This window comes from Primulina huaijiensis, chromosome 12 (assembly GCF_012295235.1).
Source record: "Primulina huaijiensis isolate GDHJ02 chromosome 12, ASM1229523v2, whole genome shotgun sequence".
In the NCBI taxonomy this organism is placed as follows: Eukaryota; Viridiplantae; Streptophyta; class Magnoliopsida; order Lamiales; family Gesneriaceae; genus Primulina; species Primulina huaijiensis.
The window spans coordinates 20,148,129-20,163,393 of NC_133317.1; the positions used below are offsets into that span (position 1 = coordinate 20,148,129).

The 15,265-nt window shown below is 49.3% G+C and overlaps 1 protein-coding gene across 1 annotated transcript in view; it reads right to left on the reverse strand.

Annotated features, from left to right (window-relative positions):
• The window catches only part of LOC140989476 (uncharacterized), a 5,438-nt gene extending 711 nt beyond the window's left edge, over positions 1-4,727 (reverse strand). Inside the window, exons 1-3 of the mRNA XM_073458669.1 lie at positions 4,671-4,727; positions 576-4,436; positions 75-300 (exon numbers count right to left, since the gene is read on the reverse strand). Of these exons, the coding sequence (XP_073314770.1) occupies positions 75-300; positions 576-4,436; positions 4,671-4,727 (4,144 nt within the window). The remainder of the gene's footprint in view (positions 1-74; positions 301-575; positions 4,437-4,670) is intronic.
• Positions 4,728-15,265: the final 10,538 nt, after the last annotated feature.

A 15,265-nucleotide genomic window follows, 5' to 3' on the forward strand; every position in this document is an offset into this window, starting at 1 on the left:
AAAAATCCAAATGTGAATAGAACCCTGAAGCAACAAACAGCGAGGAGATTGCTTCCAGGGGTACAAACACACACCACAAAAGTATAGATCCTGTAAAACTCGCCATGAATGGAGCGATGTAAAAGCCTGACGAAAACCCCCTCCAGGGAATATGAGAGGACCAAAGAAAAGCACCAGGAGAGTGAGTGCAAGAGCCCACCCAATCCCGACGAGACCAAACATGTAGTGTGCGAGTGTCTGAACCCACTCACACCGGACTAGCAAAACAGGGGGAAGGAGAAACCCCCTAAATAACAGTACCTGCAAAGAAGAAATATACATATACATATAGAAAGATAGAAGAAATAGATCCAAGTGAAGGGATGGGCTGCAAACGGCTAAGAACATCTAGATCTCAGGTAGGGGAGTCCGGATGTATCCGAACGAACAAGTATGGAAATGTGCCTAGGGAGGGAAGGACCTAACTCTAAGGTAAAGTGCCTAAGGGTATGGGCCCTCGCCGCCAACGCATCCGCCACCGAATTACCCTCCCGGAATATATGCGAAATATGAACAGACCGCCCCCTCAAAAGGACCAGAATCCTGGATATAATATGATCAAGACCCCAGCAACATCGACGGGAACGAATGAGCTGAATAGAAGTAAGAGAATCAAGCTCGATCCAAAGAGGGAAAAAAGAGTGATCAGAACAAAGGAGAAGACCCCTCCAAACCGCCCAAAGCTCAGCCCGGAGAGAAGACCCAGCTCCAATGAACTCGCTGAATGAGAGCACAACCCTCCCTGAATCATCCCGAACAACGCCACCAGCAGCAGAGTCCCCAGATACACCACGCGAGCTCCCATCCACATTAAGCTTGAAGCACCCAGACGGCGGCCGCAGCCAGCGAACAATCGCCGTCCTATGAAATCTGTGGAGAGCAACCGAAATACCCATCGATCTCGCCACATGAAACACACCCAGCCAATGTCTGGGCTTGACAGTACGCTCAGAGTGGGCGAGCCGAAGGTAAGACAAAATCTGGTATTTCACCGTCGCCCCAGAGACAGGGAGATGACGGTGCTTAGCATCATTCCGCGCAGTCCAGAGGAACCACAAAACGATGGAGGGGAGAAACTCCCGCACATGGCCCCCCTGGGACCAGACCAAGTCCCTCTTCCACGCACTGAAGAACAAACTGAAATCCTCAGTGTCGAGAATACGGACCCGAAAAACGGCGCCAAAAAAACGCCACACAGACCGAGCAACCGGGCTGCGAAGGAATATGTGTGTGAATGTCTCACACATATCACAACACTGACATCTCAAAGCTAACGCAAAACCCCGGTGCTGGAGCACCTCATCAACTGGGAGCCACTGATGCCAGAATCTCCAGAGGAAGAACGACAGGGTAGGCCTCAACCAGCTCCCCCAACACGGGCGGAAGATATCAGAATACGGAGCACGCTGACGAATCAGCTCCCAAGCAGATCTCGCTGAAAAAGCACCATCAGAGCTATGGATCCAGCGTGCAAGATCAGGCTCTCCCAAAAGAACAGGAATGAAAACAATCTCCTCGGCAACCGAAGGAGCAACTACCGTACAAAGGCGATCAAAATCCCAGGACCCCTCAGACAAAAAATGAGAAACCCGGACAGCACGGCCCCCACGAACCACACACCGGGAGGACAAAGGAACGTCCCCAAACCAAGTGTCATCCCAAAAGGATACATCTCCAAGACCAACGCGCCAGCGAATGCCAGGCTCCGCACGAGGGCGAATCCTAAGGAGACGACGCCAAATGGGGGATATAGAACCACGGGCGGGAACACACGCAGGAGCAGTCAGCCGGCAATACTTCCGAAAAAGGAAGCTCGCCCAAAGAGAGGAGCCCTGGCGAAATCGGAACCATAATTTGATAGAAAAACATTCCACAAGATCTTTCAATCTGCGGAATCCAAGCCCCCCCTCAAGCACAGGGAGGCAAGCCCGGGACCACCGGGCCCAATGCCACTTCCTTTCCAAAGGTCTCGACCCCCAGAGAAAGGCATTGAAGGCCAGCTCAAGCTTCTCCATGACAGCCAGAGGTGGCTGAACCACCTGAAACAGATAAATCGGCATGGAGAGGAGCACGCTACGTATCAGGGTCATACGGCTACCCGGGGATAGAGTCCGAGTCTCCCAACCCTCTAATTTCCTACGAACAGACTGCAGGAGGGGCGCAAAAAGGGAGCATTTCCGATTACCCCGATAAAGAGGAACTCCGAGGTACTTGATAGGCAAATGACCCTCAGCGAACCCGGTGATACGCAAAAGCCGGGAGCGGAGACGCCCAGAACACCTCGGGGCCAAAATCAAAGAACTCTTGGCAGCATTCACACGCTGCCCAGAACAGTTCTCGTAGTGATGCAGAAAATCGACAAGAAGCTGCATACCACGAGACCCACCACTGGCAAAAATAATGACATCATCAGCGTAAGCCAGATGAGAAATCAAAATATCACAATCAGAACGGTACCTAATCGCAGGATGCTGCAGATATAGGCGGTCAAGGCCACGAGAAAGATACTCCGCCCCCAATATGAAGAGAAGGGGAGACAACGGATCACCCTGCCGGAGGCCTCTGGTGGAACAAAAAAACCCCGACAGAGAACCATTGATGTTCACGGGGAAATGACAATGGGAAATACAGGCCGAGACCAAAGCCACAACACGCTCTGAAAAACCAAAATGTCTCAAAACGTCAAAAAGGAAATGCCACTGGACCCTATCATAGGCCTTGGCCATATCCAATTTCAAGATAACATTACCACCACGAGTGGGGAGAGTAATGCTGTGAGTGAGTTCCTGGGCAAGGAGAATATTATCAGATATCATCCGCCCTGGAACGAAGCCACTCTGATTCGGAGAAACCAGTCTCTCCACCACATCCCTCAACCGAGAGTACAACAGCTTCGAGATGATCTTGTTCGTGACATTGCACAGACTGATCGGACGGAAGTCCGACCAAGCGCGTGCACTCTCGACTTTGGGAATTAAAGTGATCGTGGTGGCAGTAAAACCCTGAGGCATAGGAGAACCCCGGAAAAAATCAAGAACAGCACCAAAAATATCCTGATGGACAATCTCCCAGCAATGCTGAAAGAACGCCGAAGAGAAGCCATCAAGGCCAGCAACGCTATCGGGGTGAATGGAGAAGACGGTCGCGCGGACCTCCTCCAAAGAGGGAATCGCAGCAATACCATCATTCTCCACAGCAGAAATAACCGAGGGAAAACCCGAAAAATCCGGACAATCGAGCGCAGAGGGCTCCCCAATAAGAAGATCTTGGAAAAACAAGGCTCCCGACTGCTGAATCAAATCCTGAGACGTCAGGCAGACCCCATTCTCCCATATGCTGAAAATATTATTCGACACACGCTTTTTCCTCACCATATTATGGAAGAGTCTGGTGTTCCGCTCACCATCCTCAAGCCAATGGCAAGCCGCTTTCTGTTTCCAAAAATCCGCCTCCATGGCAGTGATACGGGCCAGATCCTCATTGCGATCGGACAGGGAAGTCCAATNAGGAGTCGCAGCAATACCATCATTCTCCACAGCAGAAATAACCGAGGGAAAACCCGAAAAATCCGGACAATCGGGCGCAGAGGGCTCCCCGGTAAGAAGCTCTTGGAAAAACAAGGCTCCCGACTGCTGAATCAAATCCTGAGACGTCAGGCAGACCCCATTCTCCCATATGCTGAAAATCTTATTCGACACACGCTTTTTCCTCACCATATTATGGAAGAGTCTGGTGTTCCGCTCACCATCCTCAAGCCAATGGCAAGCCGCTTTCTGTTTCCAAAAATCCGCCTCCATGGCGGTGATACGGGCCAGATCCTCATTGCGATCGGACAGGAAAGTCCAATTCGCGTCAGAAGGGTCGGCCTCACAGACAGCTTCGGCTGAACGAACAGCCCTCTCAGCCTCAGTGAGTCTATCGAAGATGTTACCAAAAACATCTCGATTCCACCACCGGAGGTGATGCTTGAGCCGCTTCATCTTGGCAAAAAGCCGAGGCATGCCACTCAGACTGCAAGGCAGATTCCAATTAAGACTCACAGTCTGTAAAAAACCATGGTGCCTAACCCACATACGCTGGAAGCGAAACGAGCTCGGCCCACGGGCAAAAACAGGAGCGGTAATCAAAAGCGGACAGTGATCCGAGACAGTACGAGCGAGATGTTCAACCCGAATCGAGATGAAATGATCTCCCCAATCTACAGAAACCAAGACCCTGTCCAACCGCTTCCAAATGGTCTTATTCGTCCAAGTGAACGAAGACCCCTCAAAACCAGCATCGATCATGCCAGAATCTATAATGAAAGTGTTGAACTCCTCCATAGGTAACAACCTACCACCACGGGAGCCCAAGCACTCAGACGCATCCCTGACGACATTAAAGTCGCCACCAACCAGCTAGGGACCCAAAACAGGCTTAACCAAAAGCAAAGAAGCCCAAAGATCCCTACGCTGAACATAATCACAACTAGCATAGACAAAAGAACAAAATATCTCTGTCGGAAAGAAAGAAGCAGAGACTCTGAGATGGAGGAAATATCTCTGTCGGCAAGAAAGAAGCAGAGACTCTGAGATGGGGCGAGTCATGTATCTCTGATCCAGATCAATCATGGGCTCCAAAAGCAAAAAAACCAAGATATGACCGGAGAGATTAGAAATGACTCCAGAAAACCCCAAACGGCGAGTCATGTATCTCTGATCCAGATCAATCATGGGCTCCAAAACAGCCAAAACCTTAATCTGTTTCTCCTTCACAAAGGCATGTAGCATCTGCTGGGACTCCGAACCCCGAAGTCCCCGGATATTCCAGATTAAACATGTCAGTGTCCAGAATACTACACTCGGACCCACAACTAACACCAGACACAGAATGTCGATCAAAATCATGATCAGGATCATCAGTCGACATATGACTGGGAATCATCTCCAGAATGGGGGAACCCTGTCGAGCAATCAACTCGTCCAACATAGAAGTGGCATCAGCAGAGGATGCAGGAAAGGATGGGACCGAGTGACTGCTATGATTTTCAATACAGACCTCCGGGGGAACAAACACAGTCACCACATCCGGGCGTGGAGATCCAAGGTCATCCACGCAATCCATATAAGGAACACTCTCATCGTCCTCAGCCACCATGACCTCAGGATGGTCAGAAACAGGGGCCTCCTGATGAGAACTCAAACCGACAGAGGGATCAGTAACACCTAATCCAATCTCCTCAGAGCCTACCTCTGTCTCCTGCAAATGGGAAAGAACTCCAAAAGAGTTCGAAGCAAGAGGATCATCCCTCGGGAGAGCCTGACGAACAAGCCTCCGTCTCTGTCTACGTCGGGGACCAGGGCCATTGACATGAAGCTGGGGCTGTGGTCCCGGAACAATGACAGGGGCTGCACCCTCAGGTGGTGCCTGAGCAGGAGGGGCCTCCGACTGAAGATGCCCACGATCAGCAGGCGTGGATCGAGCAGGTTTAGGATTTTTCCCATGGGAATAGCAAACGTTGGTCGAATGACCCAACATCTTGCAATCTAAGCAATACCCAGGTATTTTCTCATACACCACATCAATCTCCTGGGTATGATCACCCCAGCCCACCCAAATTTGCTTAACGGGTGGTTCCAACACATTCAACTCCACACAGACACGAGCAAAGGCGGTCCGAGAAGAGTCAGCAGTAAAATCATCCATCTTCACCGGATTGCCCAAGATCTTAGCAAGGGCGAAAAGACTTTTCTTGTTAAACAGGTGAATGGGAAAACCCGGGAGACGCACCCAAACAGGGGCAATGGGGGATTCTTCTTGAAGATTGAATTCCGGGGTCTATTTGGAAAAACGAATCCCGAGAGGGCCCACCATCATCTGCCCACGCGTCCAAAAGAACGCATAATCCTACTCACAATGAAGTGAAAGGATCAGAAAACCCCTAGGCAGGAACCTCAAATCAAAGGAGCGCTTCAATCCCAAACGAGCAAAGGCTGATGAAATACCCGAATTTGGGACTAAGGATCGATTACCCGAAATCTTCCCAACTAAAGAAAACTTAAAAGGCTCGGTCAGAGAAGACATTACCTCGTCCGGGAATAAAATACCCGGTTTCCCATTCAGAATAGTCGGCAGAGGCATTTCATCCAAAGCAGTCACGACATCTCCAAAGCCATTCTTCCCCGAGCGAGACGAAGTAGGAGCCAGGGCATCCCTAAATGACACCGGAAACGTCTTAGGCGACCGAAGATCAGATTTAGAAGCCGAACCAGTGTTGTTGACTGCCGAGTTAACTCGGTCAACTGGCTGAGTTGACCCGCCCGAGTTGACCCTCGAGTTGACCACCGGAGATGTCACAAAGATCGGCGACGGCGAGGAGAGCACAGAACCGGTCTTCAATCCACTAGAACCGGGCATCAGAGGGGCCGATTGCATCAAAGAAGGAGAAGGAAATTGATTTTGCCCAAGAAAAGAGGCGTTTCCGACCGGTGGCCGGAAACCAGAAATTGATGTGGGCAAAATCCTACCCATGACTGGACGATCATTCTGTGAAGAGGAATTGAAGAAACCCGTCGTGACGGCGCTGGAATTTTTAAGAAGAAAGGGACGTGAACGGCGCGTCTGGACCAGAAAACATAGATCCGAAATTGCCGCCGGAGGAGAACACCATTTGGCCTGATTCCGGTGGCAATAGCTTCGTCTCAGAATGGGTATTCCAGATCGGGAGCCCTTTTTCACAAAGGTGGTCGGAATCGACCTGAATCGGAGAAAAACAAGTCGCCTGCGCAGTGAACAGTACTGCCGAGGCTTCAAACGGAAAATCCGACGGAACGGCGGGGTTATCAGATCGCGCAGGTGTGGGAAAATGACGGGGAGGTTGAGGCGAGTCTATTGGATGGTCGCCGGCACCAGGAGGAGCAACGGTGACCGGCGGCGAAGAGTTTGAATAAACGGCCGGAATTTCAATCGAAGAAATGGAGGGGCAAACGGGCAGGGAATGATATGAGTTTTTGGTATGATGGTCGCCGTGAGGCGGCGGTTCAGGTGGGGTGATTGACCGGCCGGGATCTGGCGACGGCGGCATGGCGGTGGTTTAGGCGTGAAGGTTTGGGGTTTAGGGTTTCGGGTTTGGGGTTTCGGGTTTAGGGTTTAGGGTTTTGGGGTTGGGGGTTGGGGGTTGGGGGTTTTTTTTTTTTTTTTTTTGTCAGTATAAAATTTTATTTAATCACAAATAAGACCTAACGGAGGGGGACTAGACCAAGGCCTCCGTAAAGGCTATGCCAGCATCACATCAAAACATAAAAACGACATACTACAACAGGGCAACCCAAATACAACATAACAAGACGCCAACAAACCAGTGAGTGCCCCGGAATACATCAAGAGAAATAAAACAAAAGGATGGGCAAGGAGAAATCTTCAGTGAACGCCCACCACCTAACACCCAAAGAAGGCGGAAAAACAAGATCAACCCGACTCAGGAGGACGCCCGTATGGCAAACTCGACTGAAGCGCCTTATTACGGTAATACCTTCTCTGCTGGGAGCGCGTACGTCCAGGAAGAGGTAGAGATAAACACTCCGTCGTAGATGAAGTCATCACAGCTGTCACACCGCCAACACTAGCTGAATCAAACGCCAATGAAGGTAATGGAGTAGAAACAGGGATAACCACAGGCAACGCAATAGAAACATGAGGATCAGCCACAGGATCCTGAACAGCAGGCGCAAGCTCAACCATCGGAACTGGAACAACTACAGGTGTAGGAACATCTGGAACAGAAGAAGGCACGAGATCAACTATAGATTTGGTCTGAGACGAGCGGGCCGAAGCTGTAGCTGGCTTATACGGATAACCTACCGCAGCATTCCCTTCTACCGCGAGCTTACTAAGAAGTGACTTAACCCTATGGGGACGGGCTTTTACAGTACCCGATGTCTCACCAGGACCTGACTCAGAAGGCAAATCCTGCAGCACCTCGTAATAATTCTTCGTAGAAATAGGTCGATTCGGATCTTTTCTCACAACAGGCCGATGCCGGGTACGCTTAACAACCTGCTCTGGAAAATCAGTGTCACTGGATTGGGCCAGATCAGAAGGAATAGCCTGAGCCGACGCGGTAGGAACCGGAATCGGGGAATCTGAGGCAACATCCTTCCCATGAGGCCGAGGCCGGCGCTGGCGAGGAAACTGGCCATTACGAGAGCAAAAATCAAGTGAATGTCCCAATAACTGGCAATGAGAACAAAAATGGGGAACCTGCTCATAGACCACCTCCACAACCTGACTATGCTCACCCCAACCTACCCAGAGACGCTCCAGACGAGCCTGGAGAACATCAATCTCAACACATACTCGAGCAAAGGATCCTCGAGTCCCATCGGCGGTAATCTCATCAATTTTAACAGGGTCGCCTAAAAGCTTAGCAATAGGAAACAAGCTCTGTTTAGCATAAAGATGCAAGGGCAAATCAAAAAACCTGACCCAAACAGGAACAATAGGAGAATCCGCATCAAACTTAAATTCGGGAGTCCATTTCGAGAAACGAATCACCACAGACCGAATCGAAACAAGAGGCTGAGTCCAAAACCTCAAATAATCCTCCTCACAGGAAAGGGTGAGAACCATATACCCCCGAGGAAGAAAACAGACAGTATGAGAACCCAGCAAACCAATACAAGACAAAGCAGATAAAATATCAGAATTGGGAGTCAAACCCCTGTTCCCCGAGATACGCCCTACCAAAGCAAACTTAAAAGCAGCAGAGAGGGACGAAATAACCTGGTCCGAGAATAAAATACCGGGAATCCCATCTCGAACAATCGGAACTGGCACTTCTTCCATCGAGTCAACTACGTCTGCGAAACTCTGACTCGGCAAAATCGGAGATGTACGACTCAAAATATCCTTAAAAGAAACTGAAGGAGGACGAGGAACCTTCAAAGAACTGTCAGTAACACCCGATGTAACAACCGAAACAGCAGTACGCAAGGGAGGGGCTGCCGGTTCAACTCGGCCGAGTGGACTCAGTGAGCCGCCCGAGTTCACCGGCGAGTCAATGACCGGACCACCACCGAAGGCCGGCGACGAGAAGATGAAGCTGGAACCGGCCATCAAACCACAAGAATCGGCCGGAACAGAGGCGCCTCGGGACAAACACGGGAACGAACTCGCTTGAAAAGCACGAAATTGGGGGTTTTTGATCCCACGATCCAATCCTGAAATTGAAGGCACCATTGTGTTACCCAGAACATGGGGAGCAAACTGTGAAGAGGAATTGAAATTTGAAGCAAGGACGCCGGCGCAATTGGAGATGGAGACCGGTGCAGCTAGGGTTTGGGATAGGAGATTCATAGATCTGAAATCGCGGCTTCCTCCGGACGTTTCAGTTGACGGGCTATGGCTCAAATCAAGCGCCTTACCATGGGTATCACAGATCGGGGACAGGATCGGAGAAACAACGCCGGCAGCGACCGGAATTGATGAAAAAATGCACGGCGGCGAGAGGTCACGCGTAGGCGAGAATTTGACCACCAAATCGGAAAGGCAAACGGACACCGAATTGCTTGAAATTTGGACAGTAGGTGCAGGTTGAAGAGAGGAATCGAATGGTGTAAAAGTTACACCCATCGGAGTTGAACTCGGCGACGACGTCACTGTAGCCGGAATTTGCGGAACTTCTACCATGAAATTGACAAGTCTAGACAACTCCGATGGAGCTGATTTTTGGATATGTTGTTCACCTTGAAGAGGCGATTCTGAAACACCGGCAAACCGGCCGGAAACCGGCGGTGATCGGCCGGCCGTACTGGCGGCGATATGGGGGCGAAAATTGGGGTTTTTTGGTCACTATTCACTTTGAGAGAAAAAAATTGGGGGGCAAAAATGGTTGAGGGTTGAGGGTTTAGGGTCTAGGGTCTAGGGTCTAGGGTTTTAGGGATTAGGGTTTTAGGGCTTAGGGCTTAGGGTTTAGGGTTTAGGGTTTAGGGTTTGGGGTTTGGGGTTTAGGGTTTAGGGTTTAGGGTTTTTTTTTTTTTTTTTTGAAAACACCGCCAGAAGCGGGGGGTTAGGCAGACCCCTACCTGTATATAACATAAAATCAACGATACAAGATAACACTTTAAGAGAGGATGATGAAACCAAACCTCTCTAAAGGCTAGTCATACAATACATAAAAACATAGACCTAGGGAGGCAAATACACGAGCCAAAAGCTAATCCCGAAGTGAAATGCATAATACAAATCAACACCTAGGAACAGCGCTAGGAACATGAACACAAATCGACACATATCTAAACAGTAAAGATCCAGCTCAGAAGTAAGGGCAAAGGACCACCAATGATACCCATCTCTGAGCCATCTGTCAATGTAAGACCAAACTGATAAATACATCGTAGTCGGAGATACGTCTGCTGTACAGGGTGTCGCGATCAAAATAATATGCATCTGGAAAGTCTCTATGCAAAGACATTCGAAGCACAAAAAAATGACCGAAATCCAGCTCAAGTCAGAGAAGCTCCAAGACCCAAGAAGAGAATGAAAACGCCAGCTCCACCAAAGCGCGAAGCAAAATAGATAACAGATAAATCCCGACATGAATGGAGCTCCGGACCAAAGAAACCACTGAAAGAGATCATCCAGAGCCACCACAACACTCGGCAAGTCAAAGATAAAATATGGCGAGCAAGGAGAAGCCTGCAGAGAACGCACGCCAGAGAACAAGATTGGTCCAAAGACAAGCACCAACTGAGAAGTTACCAAAACCAAAGGAACCAAACATGTAGGGTGCAAGTGTCTGGGCCCACTTGCAGAGAGCAAATGCGAGATAAAAAACAACCTCCAAGAACGAAAGACCTGCAAGAAAAATATATACATATATATAGATAGAGAAAAAGATCCAAAAAGAAGGAGGGCTGCAAAGAGCTAAGAACATCTGCATCTCAGGTAGGGAAGCCCTGAAAGATCAGAGCGGGCAAGGGTGGAAATGGGGCTAGGAAGGGAAGGACCTAACTCGAAGGAATACTGCCGAAGGGTATGAGCCCTCACCGCCAAAGCATCCGCCACCGAATTACCCTCCCTGAAAATATGAGATATATGGAACGTACGCCCCCTCAAGAGAATCAAAATCCGAGAAACAAGATGATCCAAACCCCAACAACACCGACGAGACCAAATTATCTGAATGGAAGTCTTAGAGTCAAGCTCAATCCAAAGAGGGAAAAAGGAAAAATCAGAACAAAGGAGAAGACCCCTCCAAACCGCCCAAAGTTCTGCCCGGAGAGAAGACCCAGCTCCAATGAACTCACTGAACAAAAGAAGAACCCGCCCAGAGTCATCACGAACCACACCACCAACAGAAGAATCTCCAGGGTTGCCTCTCGAACTCCCATCAACATTCAACTTATAACACCCCGAAGGCGGACGAAGCCAACGAACAATAGCCGTATTACGAACTCTATGAAAAACAACCGATATACCAAGCAATCTCGCCGCATGAGAAACACCCACCCAATGATGGGCCTTGACAATATGAGCAGCATGAGAGAGACGCAAGTAAGACAAAATTTGAGACTTCACAGTCTCAGCAGATATAATCAACTGACGGTGCTTCGAATCATTACGAGCCGTCCATAAAAACCACAGCACAATAAAAGGCAGAAATTCCTTCACATGGCCACCGGGTGTCCAGCGAGGATTCCTTTTCCAAGCACAGAGGAACAAAGAGAAATCCCTAGTGTGGGGAATCCGGACACGGAAAATAGCCCCAAAAAAGTGCCAAACGGATCGGGCAATGGGGCAATCGAGGAAAATGTGAGTAAATGTCTCCGACATATCACAACATTGGCATCGGGACGCTAACGCAAAGCCACGACGCTGAAGAACATCATCAATCGGGAGCCATTGATGTCAAAACCTCCAAAGGAAGAATGACATGGTGGGCCGCAACCAGCTACCCCAGTAAGGAGTCAAAATGTCAGAAGACTGGGCTCTCAAGCGGACAAGCTCCCACGCAGATTTCAAAGAAAAAGAACCGTCAGGACTGTAAGTCCAACGAGACACATCAGGCTCACCAGAGGCGATGGGAACAAGAGAAATGGCCTCAGCCATCGAGGGACCAACAACCGAGCAAAGAAGATCAAAATCTCAAGACCCCTCGGAAATAAAATGTGATATACGGGCGCCACGGCCCCCTCTAGCCTCACTCTGGCTCGACAAAGGGGTACCCCGAACCAAATATCATCCCAAAATGAAATATGACCCAATCCAATCCTCCAGCGGATACCAGGCTCCGCACGAGGCCGAATATGAAGGAGGCGACGCCAAACAGGGGATATGGAACCACTAGAGGGTGCACAGACAGGGTGCACCACATGACAGTATTTCTGCATCAAAAATTTAGCCCAGAGGGAAGATCCCTGCCTAAATCGAAACCACAGGTTGATGGAGAAGCTTTCCACAAGATCTTTCAATCGGCGGAAACCCAAACCACCCTCAAGGTTTAGGGTTTAGGGTTTTAGGGTTTAGGGTTTAGGGTTTAGGGTTTTAGGGGTTTAGGGTTTTAGGGTTTTAGGGGTTTAGGGTTTAGGGTTTTTTAGGGTTTTTTAGGGTTTTTTTTTTAGGGTTTAGGGTTTGGGGTTTTTTTTTTTTTTTTCCAGAATAAAATTTATTTAATCACAAATAAAACCGAACGGAGGGGGACTAGACCAAGACCTCCGTAAAGGCTATGCCATCATCACATCCAAACATAAAAACGACATACTAAAACAGGGCAACCCAAATACAACATAACAAGAAGCCAACAAACCAGTGGTGCCCTGGAATACATCAAGAAAATAAAACAAAAGGATGGGCAAGGAGAACTCTGCAGTGAACGCCCATCACCTAAAGCCAAGCAATATCAACCGGATTCAGGAGGACGCCCGTAGGGCAAACTCGACTGAAGCTCCTTATTACGGTAATACCGTCGCTGCTGAGAGCGCGTACGTCCAGGGAGAGGTAAAGATAAACACTCTGTCGGAGAAGAAGCCACGACACCGGTCACACCGCCATCATTACCCAAATCAAACGCCAATGAAGGCAATGGTTTAGAAGCAGGAGTACCCACAGACAAAGCAATAGAAACTGGAGGATCACCCACAAATTCCTGAATAGGAGGAGCAAGCTCAACCACTGGAACCGGGACAACCACATGTGCAGAAACAACTGCAACAGACGTAGACGCCACATCAACCATATCTGTGGCCTGCGACGAGATAACCGGATCCAAATCATCGTCAGACAGACAACTCACCGCAGCATTCTGTTCCGCTGCAAGCTTACTAAGAAGAGTCTTAAACCGTTGAGGGCGGGGTTTTGCACCACCAGAAGAATCACCAAGACCAGATTCAGAAGGAAGATCCTGCAATATCTCATAATAATTCTTCGTCGAAATAGGCCTAGTCGGATCTTTCCTCAGAACAGGACGACGTCGTGGACGCTTAGAAACATTCCCGATAAAATCAGTATCACCGGACGGTGGCTGATCAGACGTAACACCCTGAGATGGCTGACTAGGAGTCTGAAGTGGGGAATCCAATACAACACCCTTACCATGAGGACGTGGACCCTGGTGCCCCTGATCAAAAGACTGAGGTGCTTGATCAGCCGGACGCTGAGGCCCACGCCGCCTCGACCTAAACGGGTTAACATTCCTAGAACAAAAATCAATCGAATGACCCAGCATCTTACAGTTAGAGCAAAAATGGGGAACTTTCTCGTAAATCACATCAACAATCTGACTATGATCACCCTATCCTACCCAAATCTTCTCTTTACGAGGCTGAAGCACATCAAGCTCAACACAGATCCGAGCAAAAGAACCCCGGGAACCCTCAGCTGTAATCTCATCAACCTTCACTGGATTACCTAAAATCTTCGCGATCGGATATAGGCTTTTCTTATCATAAAGGTGCAAGGGCAAATCAGGAAAACGAACCCAAACAGGAGCAATAGAAGAGTCCTCCTCATATTTGAACTCTGGGGTCCATTTAGAAAATCGTATCACCACAGTCCTAATAGAAATCTCAGGCCTCTCCCAAAATTTTAAATAATCCTCCTCACAAGAAAGAGTAAGAACCAAATACCCACGAGGAAGAAATTTAACAATGTGGGATCCCAGCAAACCACAGCAGGAAATAGCAGAAATAATATCCGAATTCGGCGTCAAACCCCGGTTCCCAGAAACTCTCCCGACCATAGAAAAACGAAAAGGAACAGAGAGGGAAGAAATAACCTGGTCCGGGAATAAAATACCGGTAATTCCATCACGAACAGTCGGAGCAGGTACCTCTTCCATCTGATCATCAACATCGGCAAAACTATGAGCCTGAGAAGACGGAGACGGACGACGCAAAATATCCTGAAATGAAATCGTAGGAGGGATAGAACGTGCAGAAACCACCGGATCAACAGGAGGAATCGGACACAATGAAGGTACTGCCGAGTCAACCGGGTTGAGTTGACTCGGTGACTCGGTTGAGTCAACCAGCGAGTCAACGGCCGGTGACTGACCGAGGGCCGGCGACGGTAAGTGGATCTCAGAGCCGGTGACCAAACTTACAGAACCGGATGGGACGTGCACCGATTTGGCATGAAGGACACTTGAACTCGGCCGCAACTCGCCAATTTGGGCGTTTCCGATCGGCGGCCGTAAACATGCAATTGATGATGGTGAAATATTACCCATGACCTGAGGAAGATATCTTGAAGAGGAATTGCACAAAGGAGCCCGGACGCCGGCGCAATTGACGGAAGAATGCTGCGCGGCGAGGGTTTCAGGCGGTGTTGGAGTAGATCTGAAATTACCGGTGAATGTGAACGACTCAGGCAAAGGGCCATGAACCAAATTGTTCGACTGAGTATGGGCATTCCAGATCGGGGCTTGTATCGGAGAAACGACACCGGAGCTGGCCGGAATCGAGCAAAACGCGGACGGGTCTTGCGTGAACAGTGCAGGCGGAACTTTGATGGTAAAATCGGGAGGGCAAATCAACTCCGAATGACTTGCAATTTTCACAGTAGCCTCGCCTTGACGAGACGAAGCCAACGGTGTGTCATTTGTAAAATTTGGAATTGAACTCGCCGGAGCCGTTACTGTAGCCGGAATTTGCGGATTTTCGGGCATGAAATTGACGGGGCAAACGACCTCCGAATGGACTGAAATTTTAGTATGTTGCTCACCTGGAAGAGGCGCTTCAGGTGCACCGGC